Source organism: Rhinolophus ferrumequinum, chromosome 9, assembly GCF_004115265.2.
Source record: "Rhinolophus ferrumequinum isolate MPI-CBG mRhiFer1 chromosome 9, mRhiFer1_v1.p, whole genome shotgun sequence".
In the NCBI taxonomy this organism is placed as follows: domain Eukaryota; kingdom Metazoa; phylum Chordata; class Mammalia; order Chiroptera; family Rhinolophidae; genus Rhinolophus; species Rhinolophus ferrumequinum.
This window is the reverse complement of record NC_046292.1, coordinates 36,520,390-36,546,308: the sequence shown is the minus strand read 5'-3', so window position 1 is coordinate 36,546,308 and position 25,919 is coordinate 36,520,390. Positions and strand designations below refer to the sequence as shown.

Below are 25,919 nucleotides of genomic sequence, written 5' to 3'. Positions count from 1 at the left end.
ACTACGTTTTATTTACCCATTAATCTGGCAATGAACACTTAGATTGTATCCATGCATTGGCTATTGTAAATACTGCTACAGTGACCATGGGGGTGCAGATATCTCTTCGAAATAGTGATTTCATTTCCTTCAGATATATACCCAGAACGGAGTTGCTGGGTCATATGGTATATCTATTTTTACATTTTTGAGGAAATGTCATACTGTTTTCCATAGTGGCTGAGCCAATTTACATTCCCACCAACAGTGCACAACTTGTCAACTTGCATAGTCGGTGAAATCTCAGATCCTTCTCAGACCCTGAAAGTAAAATTATTTTAGACTGGTGTAATTTCATGTGTACTGATCATTGGGCTTTTCAAAGAGAACAATGTATACACCTATGATATAGAGTAACATTGTAATAGACAAGTAAATGTATTAAGTTTTGAATAGATTCAATTTATTATATCATTATAGTATAACAATTACTTTATAGGCATAGGTGTCTTTATTTCTCATTTGTAATGATAAGACTTTGGTTAGGTTGCTTTGGTTATAGTAATAGAAACAAAACTCCTACTAGTTTATTCAGATAGGAGAATTCATTGTAAAATTACAAGAGTACCTTACCAAAGCCAAGAACAGTTAAAAAGAGGCCTCAGGGATGGTGGCCAGTAGTGGAAATCAAATCTCACTATCCTAAGCAAAAAGGAGAGTTTATGATTAGCATACCAGGGTATCTTACCAAGCCAAGGGCAGGCTTCATGAAGCGCTTGGAACAAGGGAATAGAGAGCACTGTTAGAAAGCCAAGAATCACGTTCTCCTGATCTCTCATCTCTGCTTTTCATTTTACAAATGCTTCATTGCTCTCATTGCAGATTTCCTGGTTTTTTCTTCCCAAATCACAGGGTGGAACATGGCAGTCCATGCGTCCCCAGTTTATGGTTCCTCTATTCCAGCAACTAGTCAGACCACAATTACTCTCATCTCTAACCCCATATTCCTAGGGAAATTTTAATATCCTATTAAAATTAGAGATGATTTCATTCACTGAGATGGGCAGTAAAACAAGTTATAGAACACTAAGAGACAGAGACCAGTTAATTTTTTTTTTTTACTGCTCCTTACTTGAGGTGAAATAGCTTTCTTAGATTTAAGGGTGGATGTAAAGAGATGTCCTCACAACCCATAATCACACTATGGAGAAATGACCAAGTGCTTCGAGAGAGAGATGTACTAATCCTTGTTAATATTTCTCTTGGGACAGAAATGATAGGCCTGGATAATGCTACTATCTTATTTGAGACAAGTTTTTTTATTTATTGTTATAAGTATGATTTAACTCTTGGGAAGACATGCACAGGTCTTGTTTTGAGTAATTTAAGCACAGAAGATAACACTATACTTGTTAATAATTGTTTTTCCTAAGAAAGAAAAAAAGGGATTAATTACATGGAGAGTATTTAGGAGAAAGGTGAAAAAAAAGATTAGGTGGTGGGTGTCAGAAATCCCTGAAGAACCATAAGTAGAAATTTGGCCAAGGGTTTCTCAGATTGGAGAGGAACTCTGATTCATCTAGCTTGAGTCAGCTGCCTGTGAACATAGCTGCTCCCATTTTCATCATAGTGGAGTGAGGTGTGAGGGGCTATTCTGAGAAACAGACACAGGACAGGGGAAAGAATATTATTTTCTGGATTCTTCAGAGTGTTCCAGGCTCCCCTAGAGAAGTAAAATTATATTATTTACCAAAATCATGACATAATAAGATTTAAATGGTAGATGATTTATGTATTTAAAATTCAGAAAAGCTGAGAGAGGTATTCTACCCAGCCCTATCCACATTGAAATAAAACTGAAAATATCAAAAGCATAAGGAAATGCTGTAATGTTTTATTTAAAAATATATTTGTGCTGAAGATTTCTTAAAGTATTTCTCCTGTATGTTGAAATACATTTGTATTATTTTTTATGTCCTTTGATGAGATACAAGGAGTTGAGCTTAATTAACATTCATGATATCATTTTAGTTCTTTCTGTAATTTTGTTTCTACAAATAAGAATCAGCAAGGGAAGTAGGACCACTCTATGGTAAAGAACAAAAAAAGCAATATTAGCATGGACATGTTAAGAAACTCAGAAGCTGGTGATTTCAGTTTTAACTTTACATGATTTCAGTGTATACAAAGTTTTTTTGTTTTTGCTTGTCTGTTTGTTTGTATATACAAAGTTTTAAAAGAAAAAAGTCATTCCATATCATGTTGAAGGTTTTGTATTTCAACCTCTGTATTTCTTCCTGAAAATATTTCCTTAATGCTATCATCTGTTTTATCATCATTAAGAGTCACATTCAGTACAGTTTCAGTACATTCTTCTAATGGAATGGTTGACAGGTATGAAAATACTTTTTCAATTAGAGGTTCCCTGAGAAAAGACATTGGAGAGCTCCTTTTCACTAGAGAATCATCAGAAAACCAGCCATCAGCTGCTTCAATACTTTGGCTGTAGCAAGAATCAGATGGTAATGTTGATGAGCTTAAGATAACACTGGTGGGATTGATTGCTGAGCTAGTTTCTGAAGGGTCACAAACGACCTTTTTTGTTGCAAGGCTGAATTCATCTTTAGAATGATCTTTAATTGCTGTAAAAGAAAATTAGATTTACTATGAATATTACATATTCATGAGCCAAATCTTAATTATAAGGACAAGGTTTCATTTTAAAATTTAGATTCCTTTTTAGGGTTATAGTGCACAGGATGACGATAGAGTGAAAATTCTGAGTTGCTATCATCATCTGTACAATGTTAAATATGTTAAATTAGCAATATTTTCATGATAATCAAGAGTAGAAAAGTCTATTCTAAATAAAATTCTATGATTTTAAAAGCAGAAGAGTCTAAACAGCTAGAAATCTCATTTACTGAATGTCCTTTCAAATCAGAAAAGGCAGATAGTTTAACTATTTGTAACTAAATATTGCCTTGTTTAAAAATAAATTTTTAAAAATACATGCCTCCTTGAGTAGGCAGATTGCAAAATGTTTGGTCCATAGGGGGAAGAGCCTATGGGTTGGCTTTATACAAATAAAAGTAACAACTAACATTCCTATAGTGCCTTAACATTTACAAAGCAGTTTGATAGATTTCAATATCTCATTTATCCTCTCAGTAATTTGTCAAGGTAGTTATATGCACTACTTTACAAAAGACAAGACTGAGAATTAGAGAAATGACTCACCACAGATTAAATACAAAATAGACTTCAATCTAGATTTTTGTTACTCTAAGTCTCATGCTTCTCCCATTATATTACTTATGCTGACTGTTGATATTAAAAAATGTTAAGTTTTAGAAAACATCGTATATTCACATATAATATCCTAAAATATATTTTATAATATTTTACATATTAACTTTCAATATTAAAGTGTAACATTAATTTTTAAAACTATTTTAAATACCTTATTACATTTTATACTCAGTATTTCTAAAATTATGTAGGAGGATGTTTTGGATTACTAAGACATATTATGCACTATCTAAAGGGTTACAAATCACTCAGATTTTTTGACCCTCCGGCATTACTATATGGCATTGACTATGACACCTTTGGGTATAAATAAGGGACAAAAACTAAAATTTCACATTTTAATTTATGATACTACAAATTTGTTTTTTAAAAATATATGCCCATTCACATGCTAGTAAATTAATGTTTCCCTTGAATTTTCATGGTTTTAAAAATACTTAGATAACATTTAGGAAAGCCTCTTGATTTGGTAAGATACAAATTGCTATAAGTTGATTACAATTTCTTCTAATAAATGGTTGAGAAAAAGTACCTTTTATATATGCTGTTTTCTTTTTTCTCTGCTCCTATATAAAAAAAGTTATTTGTATTTAAAAAACTGAATAGTTTGTATATAATTTCTTTAATATATTTGACTTATATATTTGTATAAGAATAATACATTTCAACATAATAAAATTTGATAGAATAATGTTTTTTTCCACAATATGAATTTATTTCCTCAAAATATATTGACAAAGGAAAAAAATGTTGAGGCATCATCTGAAAAGAAAGTGGACTGATTCAAGAAGGCAGTCTCCAGGACAGGGAGTGAAAGGGTAAACAGAGTTCAACAGGATTACTTCTCTCCATCCTCACTTAGTGTCACTTGGTGAGAACAAAAGTAAGGTAAAAGCCTTACTCATTTCATTAACCAATGACAACAACAAAATGAACTTTGGCCTAAGTCTTTTATAAAAATATGACTATTCTTTTGAAGCAAACAAAACATTTGCTGAAACAATTCCAGATGTGTTGTGGGAAGTGTGGTGTAGTAGTTTTCAAACTTCAGGGTATCGCAATCACCTGGTGTGCTTGTTTAAATGATGCTTCTTGGGCATAATACAGACCCTACTGAAACATTATCTGGGAGTGGAAAGTATGCATTATAACACACTGCAAGTAGTTCTGATTCAGAACCACTACAGACCACTACAGAAACACTGAGTCAGTGAACAGAGTGTTTGGGATGGAGCGGGTGAAGATGAGGCTGGAGAGATAGTAACATTTTTTCTTGTGTTCTGGGGGATCAATGTTAGTCCTCTGTGCTGATCTGCATTGTCCTGTTTCCCCTAAAAGACTTGCTTAGGGTATGCATATACATAGGATAACATATAAGCACTTTCTTCATAACCAACTTTACTTCGTCACTTCCACCTTTTGTTAATATAAATGCCAGTATAGGCTGCTGAACTCACCTTGCCTGGATTTAGACCCAATTCGATTTGTGACTCCTATATAAATTACATTAGAATATTACTTCTCAGACATCAGTGTGCCTATGTATTATCTGGGGGAGCTTGTTAAAAATGCATATTCTGATTCATTAGGTCTGGGATGGGGTCTGAGGTTCTGCATTTCTGTCTTACAGGCTGCCAGGTAATGTTGATATTGCTAGTCTGGGAACCACAGAATAAAGCCCTAGACTGATTAAAATTCTACCAAACTAAGAGAATGACAAAATGGGCATTCTTGTATATTACTACATATAAGTAGGTAGAATTTTTCTGGAGGGCAATTCAACAAATCTACTTTTAGAATTTATTATGCCAAGTAAACAATTTTAGATTTGTGTAAGTATTCAGTTAGTAGTATGCTCATCACAACATTGTTTAACATTTTTAAAAGTTGTAAACTTAAAATTCTAAAAGTAAGGAAACAGTTAAATGTATTTCAATACATAGATATTAGTACAATGGATATTCTTTGAACTATTAAAAATGATGCAATAGTATCAGAAGTAAGGACTCCAAAAATACGGGACATATTAAAAGACAGAGGAACAATCTTGAAGGGGTCCACTCTGGTTAAATTTGGAGAAATTTAAGCATCAAAATAATTACAGTAATGGACTATAATCTGTTGAATAAAATAGAAATCCAGGAGTCTACACTGATAGTAAATAAATTTAAAAAGGAAGAAGGGAGAGTGTCTTCTTTACAGTAGAAGCCAAATGGCAAATGTGGATGGGAGTGGTAGAATTGGGAAAAAAAATCACAGTTTTTGCTATAGTTTTGTAAAGATTGGCTCAGGCAAGGATAATTTCTATAGTTAGTAAGTAGAGTTTGATGAAAAGAAGGATATTAACATGGTTTGATAGGTTCACCACAGATTATTTACTAATTGCTAGGGTAAAAATAGGAATAATATAACGGGGGAAGAACAGACATCATCTTGTGCGATTAAATAAACTCAGTGGTGAAGAGTAGAGAAAAACTGTATGCCTTTATTTTATTTTATTTTATTCTGTCTATAATTTTTTTAAATTAAATTTATTGGGCTGACCTTGGGCATTTTTCTTATAAAGTTATGCATATGTCTACCCAAGCCCCACTAATTTCATACTAAGGTATTTTGCCAAGAAAAATGAAAACGTGTTCATTAAGAGCACCTGACTATTTAGAGCAGTCTTATTCATACTAGTCCAAAGTGGAAAACAACTCAAATGTCCATCAACAAGAGAATACATAAACTAAACTAATTGTTGTATATTCATACATTGAAATACTATTTAGCGAGAAAGAGGGAGAAAGAATGAATCCCGAAAACTTGTGTTAAGTGAAAGAAGCGAGTTATAAAAGATATATATTATATGCTTCCATTTGTATGAAATCTAGGACTAGATAAAAACTAAACTTTATTGACGGAAATCAGGAAGGGCTTAACTGGGAAGGGTAGAGGAATTGACTGGAAGGGGACATGCGGGAACTTTTTCAGATGATAAAAATGTTCTGTATCTTGTTTTGGATATTGGTGGAATGTATATACAATTATCAATGTTCATTGGGTGGAACATCTAAGGTCTTTCTAATATGGATAATTATACATCAATAAAATATTTAAAAACACATGTACATTTCACTTCAGCGGTATTAATTCTCCAAATCCCAAATCCATAATCCCAATATAATAATGTAAAAAACATCAGCAAACACAAATTGAGGGAAATTTTACAAAATACATGACCAGCACTCCTCAAGACTGTCAAGGTCAGGTAAAACAAGGAAAGATAGTCACAGAGCAAAGAAAATTAAAAAGACAAATGCAATGTGGCATCTTGGATTAGGTCTTCTTTCTAAGATTTTTATTAAAAATATGGCTAACACCCATTATTATATTAGCTTCAAGGGTACACCATAGTTATTCAACATTCATATACCTAAACAAGTGATCATCACAATATATCCAGCAACCATCTGATACCATACTATGCTATCACAATGTTATTGACTGTATTCCCTGTGCTGTATATTATATTTCCATGACTTATTTGTTTTATACCTGGAAATTTGTACTTCTTATTCCCCTTCACCTTTCCCCCCTTTTATAATTTTTCAATTACATTGACATTCAATATTATTTTGTATTAATTTCAGATGTATAGTGTAGTGGTTAGACATTTATATAATTTACAAAGTGATCCCCTGACTAGTACCCACCTGGCACTATACATAGTTATTACTATATCATCGACTATATTCCCTATGCTTTATTTTACATCCCCATGAGTATTTTGTAACTATCAATTTGTGCTTCTTAATCCCTTTACCTTTTTCACTGTCCCCCAAACCCCGCCCATCTATCACCCCAACAAATCTAGTACCCATCTGATACCATACATAGTTATTACAGTATCATTGACTGTTGGATCAGGTCTTGAAGGAACAAAGTATATTCCTGTAAAAACTGGTGAAATCTGAATAAAGTCTGGAATTTAGTTATTAGTAATGTACCAATGTTGGTTTCTTAGTTTTGACAAATGTACCATGGTAATTTAAGATTCTAACACTGGGGAGACTAGGTGTAAGAGAACTCTAGTATCTTTGTAACTTTCCTAAAAATCTAAAATTATTCCAAAATAAAAAGTTTACTTAAAAAATCACATTGCAAAAGCATAAACATATAAATTTTTCTGTAATAAAAGTTAATATAAGATGTACAAGGCTTTTAATGAAGGTAATTATAAAGCTCTATTGAAAGATGTTAAAGATAACATATATAAATACAGAGAAATATCATGTTCATGGATTAGAAACTTAATATAGTAAAGAATCAGTTTTTCCCAAATTGATCTAAAACTACACTGCAGTTTCCCCTCAAAATCCCAAAAGAATATTAGGAAATGCTTCTAGACAGTTGCGCAAACATATGGAAAAAAGTGAAACTGGATTCTTATTTATACCAAACACAGAAATCAATTCCAGATTGATTAAACACCGATGTAGTCAAAACTATAAAACTCTTAGAAACAGTATAGAAGGGTATCTTTATGACTTTGGAGTAGGGAAGGAAATAATGAATCATAAAAGAAAGGACTGAGATATTATGTTCCATTAAAAATAAGAGAATTTTTGGTTCATCAAAACACCATAAAAATAGTGAAAAGGGAAGCCACAAAATAGATGAAGATATCAAAATTAACATAACTGATGAAGGATTAGTTATCCAGAATAAATAACTCTTATTTAAAGTTTTATAATAAAAAAAAACTAATAGAAAAAGAGGTGATATTTGAAGACACATTTTATGTAAGAGAAAATCATAATGGCCAATAAACTTTAGAAAAGACAGTCACCTCATTTTTTAGCCAGAAGATACAAATTAAAACTATAGTGAGATATCAAGAGAATGAGAAGACTAGTCACAGATTGGATAACAATGTTTGCAAAAGACATATCTGATAAAAGACTTTATTAAAAATATACAAAGAATTCTTAAAACTCAACAACAAGAAAATGAACAACCTCAATTGAAAATGAGTCAAAAAAAAAAAAAGATTTGAACACCTCACCAAAGAAGATATACAGATGGCAAATAAACATGATAAAATGTCCAACATCATATATCATTAAAGAAAAGCAAATAAAAAAAATACCACTATATTCTTATTATAATGGTAAAAATCCAAAATATTGACCTCAAATGCTGGTGAGGAAGTGAAGCCACAGGAACTCTCATGCATTGCTGGTGTGGATGCAAAATGATATAGCCACTTTGGCATAGTTTGGAAGTTTCTTACAAAACTAAACACCTCTTATTGTTCCATCCAGAAATTATGATCATTTACCCAAAGGAGTTGAAAACACATGTCCACAGAAACCTGAATTTTATAGCAGCTTTATTCATAATTGCCAAAACTTGAAAGTAACCAAGATGTCCTTCAGTAAGTGAATGGATAAATAAACTGTTATGTCCATACAATGGAATATTATTCAACGCTAAAAACAAATGTGCTATTGAGTCTTGAAAAGTCAGGGAGAACCTTAAATGCATAATACTAAGTGAAAGAAGCCAATCTGAAAAGACTACATACTATATGATTCCAACTATATGATATTCTGAAAAAGGCAAAACTATAGACACAGTAAAATTTTCAATACTTGCCAGGGGTTAGAGGGGAGAGAGGGATGAGCAGGCAGAGAACAAGATTTTTAAGGTAGAGAAACTATCCTGTATGATACCATAATAGCGGATCTCTCTCTCTCTCTCTCTCAGTTCTATGGGTTTTGACAAATATATATATTAATATTTTGACTATGTACAGAGGGTGCCAAAAAATGTATACACATTTTAAGAAAGTAAAAAATTTGTATTAAAATTGTAATAATATATACCGATAACAAAAGATGAATACAAATCACGTTTTACTTTTGTAATTACAAGAGGTGCTCAAAGTAGTTACCATCAGCATAATTTTAATACAGCTTTTTCCTTTCTTAAAATGTGTGTACATTTTTTTGGCACCCTCCGTATGTGATATATATACATTCCCCCCACCAAAACCCTTAGAAAATGTATAACACCAAGAGTGAATCCTAATGTAAACTATGAACTTTGAGTGATAATGATGTATCAATACAGGTTCATCAATTGTAGCAAATATACAACTTTGGATGTTGACAGTCGGGGAGGATATGGGGGGCATGCGTATGTGGGAACTCTATACTTTCTGTTCAATTTTGCTGTGAACCTAAAACTACTAAAAGAATAAAATAAAATCTATTAAGGAAAAACTATAGTGAGATACTATTACACATGTATTAGATTGTCAAAAATTTAGAAACCTAAAAATATCAATATTTTTTGAAGATGTGGAACAATCCTAGCACTTATGTGTGCCTTAGGTAAATGTATGTTGATACAGTTATTTTATAAGACAATTCGAAATTATCTAATAATATTGAACATGCCCCTAAGTCAGCAATTCCACTGTTAGGTATATTCCCCATAAAAATAACTGAAAACAATCCAAATGTCCATAATATAAAATTTGACATATTCATACAATGAAATGCCATTTGAGTATATGCCAACTTGGATTAGTCTCTGAAATGTAATATTGTAAAAAAGGGAAAAGTATATTAGACATGGAGCCTCAAAACATATAACATTTAATAATATATTGTTCAAGGATCTATGACATTTGTGGTAAAACCATAAAAAAAAGCAAGGAAATGGTTAATTGCAATGACAGGATAGTGAGTCCTTCAGTGAAGGGTGAGAGGGTGGGATATAAGAGATGAAGACTCAGGATACCTCAAAGGTACTGGTAATATTCTATTTCTTATTTGGGGGTGGGTATAAAAATTCCATTTATTCTTTAAACTGTGGTGTGTGTGTTCTTTTGTATATGTATTGTATTTCACAATAAAACTTTTTTTAGAAACCAAACTCTAGATCTATATTATATTAAACCATATTTTTGTTATAATTTTCATCCTCCTGTTCTACTTCTTTAAAAATCACACTCCCTGACTTTAACTTGTGCTACAAAATGACAATAATCAAAACAGCATGGTATTAGCAAAAAGACACACAGACCAATGGAATAGAATTGAAAACCCAGAAATAAACCCACATACATATGGCCAGATAATTTTTGACAAAGGAGCCAAAAACATACAATGGAGAAAACAAAGTCTCTTCAGTAAATGTTGGGAAGATTGGAAAGCCATGTGCAAAAGACTGAAACTAGACTGCTATCTATCACCATATTCCAAAATTAACTCAAAATGGATCAAAGACCTAAACATAAGACCTGAAACAATAAACTGCATAGAAGAAAGCATAGGTACTAAACTTATGGACCTTGGGTTCAAAGAGCATTTTATGAATTTTATTCTAAAGGCAAGGGAAATAAAAGCTAAAATAAATGAATGGGACTATATTAAACTTAAAAGCTTCTGCACAGCAAAGGAAATCATCAACAAAACAAAAAGGCAACCAACCAAATGGGAGAAGATATTTGCAAACAACACCTCCAATAAGGGGCCAATAGCCAAAATATATAAAGAACTCATACAACTCAATAGCGAAAAAACAAACCATCCAATTAAAAAATGGAGAGAAGACCTGAAGACACTTCTCCCAAAAAGACATACAAATGGCCAACAGCTATATGAAAAAATGCTCAACTTCACTAGCTATTAGGGAAATGCAAATCAAAACCACAATGAGATACCACCTCACACCTGTTACAATGGCTATCATCAAGACAAATAATAAATGTTGGAGAGGTTGTGGAGAAAAAGGAAACCTAATACACTGCTGGTGGGAAAGTAAATTGGTACGGCCACTATGGAAAACAGTGTGGAGGTTCCTCAAAAAATTAAGAATAAAATTACCATATGATCCAAAAATCCTCCTGGTTATCTACCCAAAAAATCTGAAAACATTTATCTGTAAAGATATATGTATCCCAATGTTCATTGCAGCATTATTTACGGTGGCCATGACCATAAATAAACAACCAACGTGTCTTTTGGTAGATGATTGGATAAAGAAGATGTGGTATATATACACAATAAAATACTACTCAGCTATAAGAAAAGATGAAATACTGCCATTTGTGACAACATGGATGGATCTTGACATTATTATGCTAAGCAAAATAAGTCAGACAGAAAAAGTCAAGAACCATATGATTTCACTGATATGTGGGATATAAAACTGAAAGTAACAAAGGAATAAGACAAACAAAGAAAAATTCATAGATGCAAACAACAGTTTAGTGGTTACCGGAGGGTAGGGAAGGTGGGGGTGCTGGAAGAGGAAAAGGGGGATCAAATATATGGTGATGGAAGGAGAACTGACTCCGGGTGGTGAATACACAATGTGATATATAGATGATGTAGTATAGAAATGTACACTTGAAACCTATATAATTTTATTAACCATTTTCACCTCAATTAATGTAATTTAGAAAAAGAAAAAAAGAAAAATTTTCATCCTCCTGCTTGTCTGTTGGCATAGGAGAGAAAGAGGCCAATACCCAGTCAGAAATTGAGATAAGAAAAAGAGGGACAATATGAGTCCTTTATGTACTGAAACTGATTGTGGCTGAGGTCAACACTATCTTATTCTTTTATACTATGTTTTCATACTATGTTTTATACTATCTTTTCTTCTGAATTAAGTTCCTTTCACTGACTATCAAGAGTCCTAAATAATGATTTGTGTTTACTTGTACATTATTTCTCTCTCCAACTAGACTATAATTCTTGTGAGCACAGAAGCTTCTGGTCTATCTCATTAACTACCACATTTCCAATTGCCTCAAACAGTGCCTGGGACATAAGCACTTATTGCATATTTGTTGAGTGAATAATAAACAACCTAATTAAAATCGAGTGCTCCTATATTTGTACTTCTTCCATGATAGCACTCAGGACATTTTTGTAATTATCTCTTTGTATGTATCCACCATCAGATATGAAGACACCATTATACTGATAGTACCTAGCAAAACTCCGTGTGCTAGGTCCTCAGTAAATTCAATTAATATTAAATGCATACATAGAAACAATTTTTTCTGCAATGCAACCTCTATTTCTAACTATTCTTCATTTTTGCAAGTCACAACTATTAATAATAATCTTTAGAATTAATTTGATCATTAAAGCTGCCTGCTTAAAACCCTCCAGTAATAATAACAGTATACTTCTTTGGTGCTCATTATGTGGCCAGGCACTATTCTGAGTGTTTTTTATATATTAATTAATTTAATTCCCATAACAATTCTATGGAGATGAAATCATCTTCATTTTGCAGATGAGGAAATTGGGACACAGAGAAGTTAAGTAACTTGCCTAAAATTACTCAGCTAATACCGTGTTTCCCCGAAAATAAGACCGGGTCTTATATTAATTTTTGCTCCAAAAGACACATTAGGACTTATGTTGAGGGGATGTCATCCTGAAAAATCATGCTAGGGCTTATTTTCCGGTTAGGTCTTATTTTCAGGGAAACACGGTAGCAGTAGTGCCAGGATTCTAACCTCTGCATCTTGACCATAATCCCATAATGCCTCGAGTGGGTCTGTAGAGCCTATTGAGTAAAATCCAAAATCCTTAAACTGCAAATGAGGCTGCTCACAATGTCACCTCCGGGATCTTTTCCCACACCACTTCCTTCTGCAAGCCCTAGGCTCCAAACATTATAACATTTTTCTGAACACATTATAACACTTGCAGTTACTTCCTTTCATAGCTGCAAGGCTTTGAACATAGACTGTCTTTTGTTCTCTTTCCTCCTGGCAAACTTCTATTCATTTCTCAAAACCCTGCTAAAAATGTCTTCTCTGCAAAGCCTTTTTAATTTATGCTCCCTTGTCTGCATTTCTTCAATTTTGTGGCTTTTATCATACTATGTTATAATGTTTAGTATATATGTTTTTCTTCTCTACTAATTTCGGGATCATCTAGTTCCAGACTCATGTCTTATTTGTTTATGTAGCCTCCGTGCCAAAACTAGTGCTGCTATACTTAAGGCACTCAAAAAATGTGTGTTAAACAGATGAATAAACACTAAGTTTAACATTCAAGATATAAAATGAAACTTTGGCATTCTATCACTTTGTCACTATTTATTTATTAATGTTATAAGACCACGAAAGTATTTGTTTTGTTTAGCCATCATAGTTTTAAGTTTTACTGGTCTCTCCCTTGTTTTGCTTTGTCTATGTAGCACTGCTTTGATACTTACATAACAAAAAGTTAATTATGTGTCTGCCTTGCCCACTTGTACTACAGTTAGCACCTTGAACATAGGGTTCATATCTTACTATTCTCAATGGAGGGGCCCAAAGCTTGGAATATAATAAAGGTTGAATAAACCCTTGTTAAATTGTATTTAATTTCAATTTGTTGGCTTGGTTAGGTTATCTGGTTATCTGAGTATCCTCTTATCTCTAAATCTCTTTCCTCTGATATGTCTGGCAATTCTATTTTGTTTCTCTTATGTCATTCATCTTCATCCCTGTGACAATCCCAATATGAGGAATGTAGGTTCTAAGGCTAGAGATACTGCAAAGTAAATGTTGAAGGAGACATTTTCACTTAATTTTTCAGTTTCTTAAAGTATAAACTCTAACAAGTTTGGGTAATTTAAATTTAGCTCATGTTATTGTCCCTCAGATTTAAAAATAACAATGGATACTCTTTCAAATTGAAAGACGACAATGCAAATGATATGGTGTCATAAGAAATTATTTCAAAAGATTGCTATAAAATATTGCACTCTAATACCTGTAATTGGAATCTTCCAGTATGAAAATTTCGAGAAATAAAAACACACTGAGAATGAGATTTAATCTTCTCCTTTGATGGTCTTCGCCTGCATCTCTCATCAGTTGATTTAAATTTGGAATTTTGAAATATTTTTCTGAAAAATATTTTATGAATATTATTACACATGAATTATAAACAAATACAATTACTTTGTTTCCAATAGTTACACATAAGTGTTTAAAAATCAGAATAAATATATTACATACTTATTTTTAAAAGCACAAATCAACATATATTTCCTTCTCATGTTACTGATTTCATTATACCTATTTTATTCATAGAATGTAAATAAAGCTATTTCTTATGCAGGGTTAATATTTCCAGTTTGAAGATTAACCATGAGTTTTTTGATACCCTTCTTTCTGGTTGTGAGATAATTAATCAACTTTAATATTAATTAGGTTTTTCATAAATTTGCCTTTAATGGCAAAGGAAATTAAATGAAACGAAACTCAATGGTCATGTTTATGTTTAATAATATCTCTGGCAAAAGTAAGTGGAAGAAAACTGAATTGAAACTAATGACTTGTAAAGAAAGAGTACCTGTGATCTTTATCCATGCAACCACAAACAATTTTGAAAGAAAATTTAAAATAATAGAGTAGCAAGTAAAACCCCAGATGACAAAAGACAGTTAAGCATAAGAAAATGTAGTTTCTAGGTCATTCTAAACTTAATGATTTAAATATTAATGCTAATTGCCATTTCTTCTTTCAGAGGTGCTAAAAATTTTCCAAATTAATTCAAGAGTTCATGTTATATTACCTAATGAGGTATTAAAAATTAGGATTCATTTATTCACTAAATTGAATTCACTTAATGAATATTTATTGAGTACATACTATGTGTCAGGCATTGCACTGGGTGTGGTATATATAGTGGCAAAGGAAAGAAAAGCACAGCCACTACCCTTATAAAACTGTCATTGCTCTCATGGAGCTTAAATACTAGTAAGGTAGACAGTAATAAAATAATCTCGAGAAAATGAAAAATTACAAGTGTGGAAAGTGTTATCAAGGAAAACTACCTGGTACTATGTGAGTACTATATAACAAAGGGAATTGATCTGGTTAGAGAAATCAGGGAAGGCTTTTCTGAGGCAGGGGTGATTGAATTGGATATCTGCAGACACAGTACCATATTTCCCCGAAAATAACACTGGGTCTTACATTAATTTTTGCTCAAAAAGACGCATTAGGGCTTACGTTCAGGTGATCTCATTTTTTTCATGTACAACAATCTACATTTATTCATGTACAAAAATCTACATTTATTCAAATATAGTCATGTCATCATCTTCTGGAACAGCATCATAACCCTCCAAACCCTGAATTCCAGCTTGTATTTCTTGCAACTCCATTTCCTGTAGAACCATTGGCCCCAATCTCTCATGTCCAGCAATAGAGCTCTCCTTAAATGAGCACTTCTTGTCCATGTAGCCTGCTCATGGTGCACTGGCAACACAGCTGTCACTGATTTTATCCTATGAATTCTTCACCCAAGTCCCGACCTCTTGCAAGCTAGGCTTCACAAAGTTTCTACGCTGATTTCTCTCCATTCTATTTTCAATGTAGTCATTGATTTCCATGTGCAAATGGTCCTTGAAGGGTTTGTTTATTGCAATATCAAGAGTCTGGAGATAGGCAGTCATTCCTGCGGGAATCATTATTTTATCTATTTTTCTCTCTGCTAGGAAGTTCCTCATGTCTAGCATGGTGAGTGCTGGCTGAATCCCAGACTAGCAGACCTCTTTGGCCACCTTGCAAAACAAGTGGCAGCATTAAATCGACCCACTTCCTTATAACTACTTGTGTGCACCAGACTCTTTCGGTTTCAAGAACATAAATGCCTGGAACACGGTCAACCTTATCTTTCTTGCCGTTACTGATGGTTAGAGCTGGGGCTTTTTTTCCATCCAGATGACTTGCCAAAATACAGGTAACTTTTGTAACCAGTGGAGGGAATGTAGATTGACGAGTCACCCCTCTGATCAATTGTCATTTGAGATCCTTGGCCCATAAACACTGCAGTTTCATCCATAGCAATCATGTTGGAGAGTTGGTATTTTAAAAAGTCAATGCCATCAACAAAGGACTTGAATGCAAGTGCACATTTAATAACTTCAGTATCTTCCAGCTAGAACAGTGTTGTCGATCTTCTTAGAGGCAGTTCATGTCGCTGAAGGAAGCCATCCAGCCAGTGTTGTGATGCTTTGAATTCTTCTAGGGATATTTCAAACTGTGGTGCCATTGCAAGGGCAAATCCTTGAATATCTGCCCTGCAAACAACCAAAGCCTTTGTTCTGCTGTCAGCAATCCATTCACAGATGATGTTTTCCAGCTCAGGAAATAATGGTTGCCGACCTGATCCACACTTGCGCTTCTTAGCAGTCCCTCGTCCACCTATTGGCTGAAGTTATTATACTCTGCTCGCCATTTTTGGACCATTCAGAGATCCAACTTCTCTTTGCAGAAAGCTGTAAGATTCTTGGCCTGGGAGTCCTCCATGATTCCTTTCTTGTACTCGACAGAATAGCTCTTTCTTTTTTCACTCATCTTGTCTGGGGGTCAACATATTATTCCCTTTAAATCTACCATTAAATCAAGTGTTAAGTGAAGACTTATGAGACAGGAGTGGCAACAAAAATGATAACAGTTAAGAATGAAGGTCCACACAAAAGCGACAAAAAATTGCAGACACCAAAATTCAGAAAACGTTTCTTTATTTCACATGAGTGCATTAAGTACGTCTGTTACAACACACAACATATTGAATTATGAAGATTCGTATTAGACACAACCATGTCCATTTGTTATCAAGTGTGCATGTTATTTGTGCATTGTGTCTGTACTCTGGTCATTCGGCAATGTCTCGAGTTCATCTGTTTACATAGGCGTCCAAAGGTGCCTGCCTGAGTATTTACAAATACTTAATTATAATTTATATTATCATTTATTTTAAGTATTAATGTCAATATTATTTATTTGTATTTAATTATATATTAATATCATTACTTTATAATTCAATAAGTCTGTCATGTGTTGCAATGGACATACTAAATGCATCCATCTGGCTGCCAATCTTAACTGGGGCTTATTTTTGGGGTAGGGCTTATATTACAAGCATCCTGAAAAATCATGCTAGGGCCTATTTTCTGGTTAGGTCTTATTTTCAGGGAAATACGGTAGTAGTTTTAGGTAGAGTGTGGTGGAGGAGGAGAGATGTGGGTGTATGTATATTCTTGTCAGAGAGAATATCAAGTCCAAAGACCTAGTGACCAGATTAGAGCCATGCAGCAGAAGCACAGAAAGCAAGAGGGAAAGTGGGAGATGAAATTGGGGAATATGCATGGTCAGACCATGTGGGGACTTAAAAGTCATGTCGTTTTGTCTTTATCCTAAAGCTATGGGAAATCCTTTATAATATACTGGGGATGGGGTGCAAGGGTGGGTGACTTAATTAGATTTGCGTTTGGAAAATGTCTGGCTGAAGTGTGAAGAAGAGATTAAACGAGGGCAATAGTGAAGGTAGCAGGTCAGTTATAACTCCTACTGCAGCGGTCTGTGTGGGATAATGATTACTTAGATGAGGTCATGGCAGTGCTGATGGAGAGAAATGAATAGAGTTGAGCAATTTATGAGATAAAATAAATAAAACTTGAGGATGGTTCAAAATTAGTAGGGATGGGAAAGAGAAAAGGAAGTATCAAGTAGGTCTTCCATCTTTAGATGAAAAAAAAATCCTTCCTTGACCCCACATTCTCCATTTATCAGCTCCCCCTCACACACACTCACAAACAGCTTCTTGAAAGAGCTGTCTATACTTGTCTCAATTTTCTCCCCTCTTGTGTTTCATTCAAAGGTAACCCATCCCTCCACCAAAACTCTTTAAGGCCACCAATAACTTCCATGTTGCCGAATCCAAAAATGATTTCTCTATCACCTTTCTCAACTTCTTAAGCACCTTGAACATAACTGGTCATTGCCTCCTTCTTGAAACATTTTCATAATGTCATAATTTTGACTTCTTTGACACATTTCCCAGATGTTGTTGATTCTTCCTACTCTTTCACTAGATTTTTAAATGTTGGTAGGCTGAAAGGCACAGTCCTAGGTTCTCCTCTTTCAATCTTAGGTTCTTCTCTTTCAGCAATCACTCGCTGGTCGATCTCATCCAGTTCTGTGACTTTACATGACCTAAATCGTCAGCCCTGACTTCTCTCCTGAAGTTCATACATGTATATCCAACTACCTATTTGAAATTTCCTTTTGGGTTTCTGTCTAACAGGCTTTCAAAATTACATCCAAAATACAACTTCTAGTTTATCACCATTCCTTCAATTTGTTCCCTCCTCTAATCATCTCATCTCAGTAAATAGCTTGATTAACTACTTCATTGCTCATGGTAAAAATGGAGGTGATAGCATTAATTCTGTCATTTCGCTTATCTTTCCTTACCTCATCCAATTCATCAACAAGTCCTGCTAACTTTACTTGCTAAGCATATCCCCAATCCAATCCCTTCTTTTCATCCCTTCTACTTCCATATAAGTCCAAGACACTATCACCTCTCACTGGGATTGTGCAAAACCTCATAACTTGTCTCTGCTTTCACCCTGGCTCCATTAAAATTCAGGCTTCACAGAGAAGAAAAATCTTTTAAAAATATGTAAATCAGAACTCTCATACATTGCTGGTTAGGGGGGAGTACACCCACTTTGGAAAACTGGCAGTTTCATTTTTTCATTCTGGAATATAAAGTTCTTTTTAATTAAAGTATAACTGACATACAATATTACATTAGTTTCAGCTGTACAACATAGTGATTTGACATTTATAAACTTTACGAAGTGATCACCACAGAAATCTAGAAACCACCTGTCACCACACGAAGTTATTGTGATGTTGACTGTATCCCCTGTGCTGTACATTACGTCCCTGTTGACTTAATTTATAACTATAACTTTATATCTCTTAAACCCCCCTTCACCTTTTCTGCCCAATCCTCTGGCAGCTATCAGTTTGTTCTCTGTATCTATGAGCCTGTTTGTTTTGTTTTGTTTGTTTGTTTGTTTAGTTTTTTAGATTCCACATATAAGTGAAATGATACAGTATTTGTCTTTCTCTGACTTATTTCGCTTAGCATAATACTCTCTAGGTCCATCCATGTTGTCGCAAATGACAAGGTTTTATTCTTCTTTGGCTGAGTAATATTCGTGTGTGTGTGTGTGTGTGTGTGTGTGTGTGTGTGTGTGTGTGAGATCTTCTTTATCCAAAGTTAATCATATGTTCCAGCAATTTCACTCTTAGGTATTTACCCAAGAGAAGTGAAAGCATACATACAAAAATATTTATACAAGAATGTTCACAGCAGCTTTATTCCTAATAGTTAAAAACTGGAAATGACCCAAATGTCCATTAACAGAAGAATAACCAACAAACAAACTCGGATATATTCATACAATGGAATATTACTCATCAATAAAAAGAACGAACTACAGATAAATGCAACAACATAAATAAACCTCAAAAATATTATGTGAAAAAAAAAGACATAAAGTCCATATAGTTACATTTATGTGAAGTTCAAGAATAGGAAAATTAATCTATGGTGATAAAAATTAGAATAATTGCCTCTGGGTGGGAGGTGGGGAGTAATGCCTGGAAAGGAGCGTGAGGGAACTTTACAGGGTGATGGGAAAGTTCTGTATCTTGACTGGGATTGTGGTTACATGGGCACGTGTTTGTTGAAATTCATCATCATACATTTAAAATCTACACACTTTTTTGTATGGAAATTATACCTCAAATTTTAAGAAGTGTTATAAAAATGTAATTCATCTATAGGTGACATTATTGAGTTTTTAAAATGGGGATAATATTACTGCTATCTTATGGGGCTATTATGAAGTCTAAATGAGATAATATATAAAGCACTTAGAATAGTGCCTAGTACGTAGTAAGCACTAATTGTTAGCTAGTATGATGATGATAGTGTTTCATTCCTCTGCTTAAATTCTGATAACACAAATAATAAAATCCAAACTCCATATTCTAGCCTTCAAACTCCTCTGTGATCTGGCCCCCACCTACCTCTTTAATCTCATCATTATTTTCCTCTCAGTACAGTCTATTCACACTGGCCTTTCTATTTACTGAACAATGCTAACATCATTTCCACTTGGGGTCTTTGAACTTACTATCTCTTTGAAAGCTCTTCCACAAGGTCTTCACATATCTGTCTCCTTCTTTTCACTCAGGTGTCAGAATAAATACTGCCCACTTGAAGAGGCATTCCCTGACCACTTTATCTATTTGTTCGTTATCTGTCTCCTCCCAGTGTCACTGCAAGTGAATGAGACAGAAACCTTGTCTGATTTGTTCACAGAACAATGGCAGGCACCCAACAAATATTTGTTGAAAAAATGAACAAGTGAATAATTTCTAGTTTCTGACTTGTGCAAGTGGATAGATAGTATGTATTCATTTGCTGAGAAAAGGAGCACAGGAAGAGTGTGTGGGAAGATCATGTTACAATTTGTATATTTTTAACACCCAATAAAGCAAATGATTAAATAATTAAAAACACCAAATTTTAGGATTGAAAGGAACTGAGATGCCAAGTATCTTTTCTTCTGTGTCTGGCAAAAGACAACATTTACATCATACCAAAACATTCTGTCAGCTCTTTCCTTAAGCATCTTCTCAACAAAGGGAATCTTCCTGTCAGTAATGTTTTTAACCTCTAAATTAGTAGTGAAAATTTTAAAAAATTTCTAGCTTTATATTATCATTCAAATGTATGTCTTCTAGAGAACACAACAGATCTCATTATTTTTTAAAATGTTAATATATGAAGATTGCTATTATACTACTTGGACAATTATACTACCAGGACTTCTATTTTCAGGCTACTTTAATCATGTAAAGCTTTCCCTCCCCAATCAAAGGGTCTATATCCACATCCAAAATTACAGAATCAATACTATTTTAGTTATTTAAGTTTAATACCATTTGAAAAAGTCTTTCATTGGATTTTTAAAAGAAAAAAAGTAAAATATTCTAATATACCTTACCTTCGTTTGCAAATCAGGAACCACAAAGCTGATGCCAAAGCAAAGAAGCCAATTCCCAAAGTAACAGCACCAGCAGCCAGAAAATAAGTTAAGTGATTAAAAAAACCTATACAAATAAATTAAACAAGAATATTTCATGCATGTATCTTAATTCTCTAGGTAAAATTAAATGATATAATATTTCAAATGACGCTACATAGAGTAGTGTTAAGACATTAAGTAGGAAGTTGGGAGACCTGAATTCTGCTCCTGTGCATTTCTAATAAAGTTCAAGACCCTGAGTTTGAGAATTACACAGGGCCTCATGCTGATTGGGGCCCAGGGTGCATTTCTCTGACCCTACCAGGATTTGAGACCTAGATTTTTTTGTTTTTATACAGCTGTCACCTCCTTTTTCTTATCTAGTTTTCTCCTTTCCCAGTTTAGCTGTGAATTTTTGTTACTTTTCCAGTATCATTCCAGTATCATTCTTTGCAGTCCTCCAACATAAGACACTATCCATTTTAAGGTTTTGATTATCAGTCACTACAAGGAGGTAGATGAGGGCAATAAAGAACAAGTAGGAGGAATTAAAAAAAATCTTAGGAATCTTGAAATGTTTTATCTATACTTAAGAACAGTGAAAGATCATAGCCAAAGCTAAATAAAAGCAATATCAAATAATAGCATATCACAGCTTTATAATTGGAAAAGCCTATAGGAATTATATGGTATAACTCCTTCATTTTAAAGATGTTAAAATTGAGACTCAGGTAAGAGAATAACTGAACTAAGTAAGGTTAGGTAGCATATTAAGGCCAGTCTCCTGTTTTTTTCTATTATCTTAATACCAATCATCTTTTTTTAGTTTCAGGTGTACAAAGCAATGTAATAGTTGGACATTTACACCCCTCACAAAGTGATAACACCTCCAATTTACTACCCCTCTGACATTGTATATAGCTGTCAATATACTATTGACTATATTCCCTATGCTGTAAGTGGACACTTCGGTCAACGTTGCTCAAGCACTAGTTTGCTATATTCAGAAGTGTCTGGATGCTGATGGTAACCACTTTGAGCACCTCTTGTAACTGCAGAAGTCAAACGTGACTTGTATTCATCTTTTGTTATCGGTATATATTGAGTATTACAATTTTAATACAGTTTTCCTTTCTTAAAATGTGTATACATTTTTTTGCACTATATATATATATATTTTAAATTATATTTGGCATTCAATATTGTTCAACTTTAGCTTCCAGAGCATAGTGCAGTGGTCAGGCATCTACTCAGTCCATGAAGTGATCTCCCCTGATAAGTCCAGTGCCCATCTGGCACCCCACATAATCTTTACAACATCACTGATTATATTTCCCATACTGTTAATACCAATAATCTTAATACTGGTATGTATTTTTAAAAATTAGGAATAAAGAAAGGAAATTACAATCAGATTGGTCAAGTACTCATTAAGATTCTGAAATCTGCTACTTAAGCATAATGCGAGCTGTAGAAAGCCTTTGCAGAAGGGTGTACAAGAACTTGAAAGGCCTTAAGAAAACTTAGAAGTATATTATTTGGGAAAAAAGCGTTTAAAAGTATAAAACTAATGGAAGGTCTTTATGTGTAAACATATTATAAGTTCCACTAAGGATATGACATGATAAAGAGTTCTCATACTTTTGTTGTTTCCTAAGTAATTTTGAGCTTCCAAGACAGTGCTTCTCAAATCTTTGTTTTCTTTGGGTTCAGAAATGTTTACATTTGGGAATTAATTAATGGTACCTGTTATATAAGGCTATTTATCAAATTGATACTCATAATACAAAAAAACCCACAATAAACAAAAAAACCCTACAAAACCTCTAAATGCCCCACATTAGGAAGTCAATTAAATAGGCTATGGGGATATTATAATTGAAAAATATAGTATTCTTTTACTATTTAGTGCAGGGTTTCTTAACATCAATACTAGTGATCTTTTGAACCAGGTAATTTGTTGCTGGGATGCTCCTGTGCATTGTACTAAAGATGTCTCCAGGTATTAACAAATGTATTCTGGGGGGTGGGTAAAATTGCCCCCAGTTGAGAATCACTGGCATAGTGGTATAAGGAAATGTCAGATAGTGTCAAATGATAAAAGCAAGACAGATAAAACCTATATTTCAAAAAATGTAAAAGACATAGTTGTACTCAAATATTAAGGGTTTCTATAGACAAAAGAAGAAAAGCAACACAAAGAAGTAAGTAGGGGCTACTGAGATCTGGAAGCAGGAATTATTAATAGCTAGAAGAAGCAAAGAAAATCATTGAGACAAGGCCTCAATCCATCCTCTGGCGCAGTGAATGACTCTGCATTACCAAAATCTCTGAGACAAAAAAGTACTGAGCCACCAATAAAAGACCAATTCAAATGGACTGAGGAGGAATCTTGGAACTAAAAAATTAAAAAATTTTAAGATGGAGTAAACTCTTTCTTGAACATAATTAATGAAATGAAAGATAATACTGAGAAATTCACCAAATTACATAAGGAAATAAATTTATGATAAATAGTGATACTTGAAAAAGATTAAGAGTATATAACATAAAACTAACAGAGGTTCCAAAAGTGAAGATAGAGAAATAACAGAGAAACAATATTCAGAGATACAACCTAAGGTTTTTACTTTAAAACAGTTTTAAATTCATACATAGTAAAATTTATTTTGTGCACATGTTTGCAGTGCTATAAGTTTGACAAATACAAAGAGTTCGTAATCACCACCACAATCAACTTACAGAACACTTCCCTCCCCGCCAAAAAAATTCCTTGCCCTGCCTTTAAGAGGCCAAGCACCAACTGCGGGCAACCACTGATTATTTTTGATCCTTCTTCTTCAACCTTATACTTTAGTCTTTCTAGAATTTCATATAAATGGTATCATATAACATGTGGCCTTCTGAGTTTGGCTTTTTTCACCTAGCATGATGCAGTTGAGATTCATCCATGTAGTTTGTATCTTTTTATTGTTGAGTAACAGTCCATTTTATAAATGTACCATTTTGTTTATTCCCCAGCTGAGAGACATTTGGTTGTTTTCAGTTTGGGGTTGTTAGGAATAAAGCTACTATACACTTGCATACAGGTATTTGTTTATACGTAAGTTCTTTTCAGTAGAATCAGGTAGCAAGTGTATATTTAAATTGATAAGAAACTGCCAAACTGCTTTCCATAATGGCTGTGTGTCTTGCTCTCCCACCGGCAGTGTATGATCGTGCCAGCTGCTTGGTGTCATCACCACCACTTGGTATTGTCAGTGTTATTTCAGCCATCCTAATAGATGTGCAGCGGTATTTCATTGTGGTTTAAATTTTCATTCCCTTAATGAATAATGATGTTGAGCATCTTGTCATGTGCTTACTTGCCATCTGTATACCTTCTTCAGTGAAGTATTTGTCTAAATCTTTGCTAATTTTTTAGGATTCTTTATACATTCTGGATACAAGACATTGGTCAGATATGCGATTTGGAAATATTTTCTACCAGTCCATGCCTTGTCTTTTCAATTCTCTTAATAGTGTTTTTCACAGGGTAAAACATTTTAATTTCAGTGATGTCCAATTTATCAATTTTTTCTCTTATGGATTGTGCTGTGGGTCCTATATGAGAACTCCTTGCCTAACCCAGATCACGAAGATTTTCTCCTATAAAAGATTTATAGTTCAATACACAATGTGATATATATAGATGATGTATTACATAATTGTACATAATTGTATATGCAATGGTTCCAACACCGTCTGTTGGAAAGAATATCCTTTCTTATTTAAGTTGCCTTACCATCTGTGGTGGCATGGGTGGACCTAGAGGGTATTGTGCTGAGTGGAGTATGACAGAGAAAGACAGATGCAATATGATTTCACTTATATGTGGAATCTAAAGTATAAAATAAACAAAACAGGAATAAACTCATAGATACAGAAAACATTTTGATGATTGCTAGATGGGAGGGAGGTTAAAGGGTAGGTGAAAGAGGGGAAGGAATTAAAAAGTACAAATTGGTTGTTACAATGTCGTCATGGGATTGTAGGGTATAGCATAAGGAATATAGTCAGAATATTGTAATAACTACGTAAGGTGTCAGATGGATACTACACTAATCAGGGGGATCACTTCTTAAATTACCTGCCCTACCACTATGCTGTATTCCTGAAATTAATATAAAACAATATTGAATATCAACTGTAATTGAAAAACTTTAAAAGGGGTTTAAAATTGAAGGGGAGTAAAAAGTTCAAATTTCCAGGTATAAAACAAATAAGTCATGGGGATGGAATGTACAACATGAGAAATATAGTCAATAATATTGTGATAGCGTGGTAGTGTCAGATAGTTACTGGACTTATCATGGTGATCACTTTTTTGGGTATATAAATGTTGAATAACTATGGTCTACATCTGAAACTCAGATAATATTGTATGTTAGCTATATTCCAATAAAAATCTTAAAAAAATAAAATTTTAAAAATCAATTAGCTATATTTGTGTCAGTCAATTTCTGAACATTTCTATTTACAAATGAGGAAACAGATGAGGCAAAATGAGGTTAAGTAACCTGCTTAAAGGCACACAACTGTTAACTGACAGAACAGTAATAATTTTAAAGTTGCTAAGGTTCTTCCTTATCTAGATTGGGTGAAGAATAGAGACACTGAATATCTTTAGATTTGTTAGAAAAAAACTGTTAAGTATGAATGCTAAA

At 33.6% G+C, this 25,919-nt stretch overlaps 1 protein-coding gene across 1 annotated transcript; it reads right to left on the bottom strand.

Annotated features, from left to right (window-relative positions):
- Positions 1–2,226: 2,226 nt before the first annotated feature.
- C9H1orf185 (chromosome 9 C1orf185 homolog) lies at positions 2,227–24,489 on the bottom strand. Its single transcript, XM_033114489.1, has 6 exons — positions 24,417–24,489; positions 21,193–21,298; positions 14,076–14,211; positions 13,027–13,029; positions 3,824–3,857; positions 2,227–2,621 (listed from the first exon to the last, which is right to left on the bottom strand). The coding sequence occupies exons 1-6, from the start codon at positions 24,487–24,489 to the stop codon at positions 2,227–2,229; spliced, it is 747 nt and encodes a 248-aa protein (XP_032970380.1).
- Between the last annotated feature and the right edge of the window lie 1,430 nt (positions 24,490–25,919).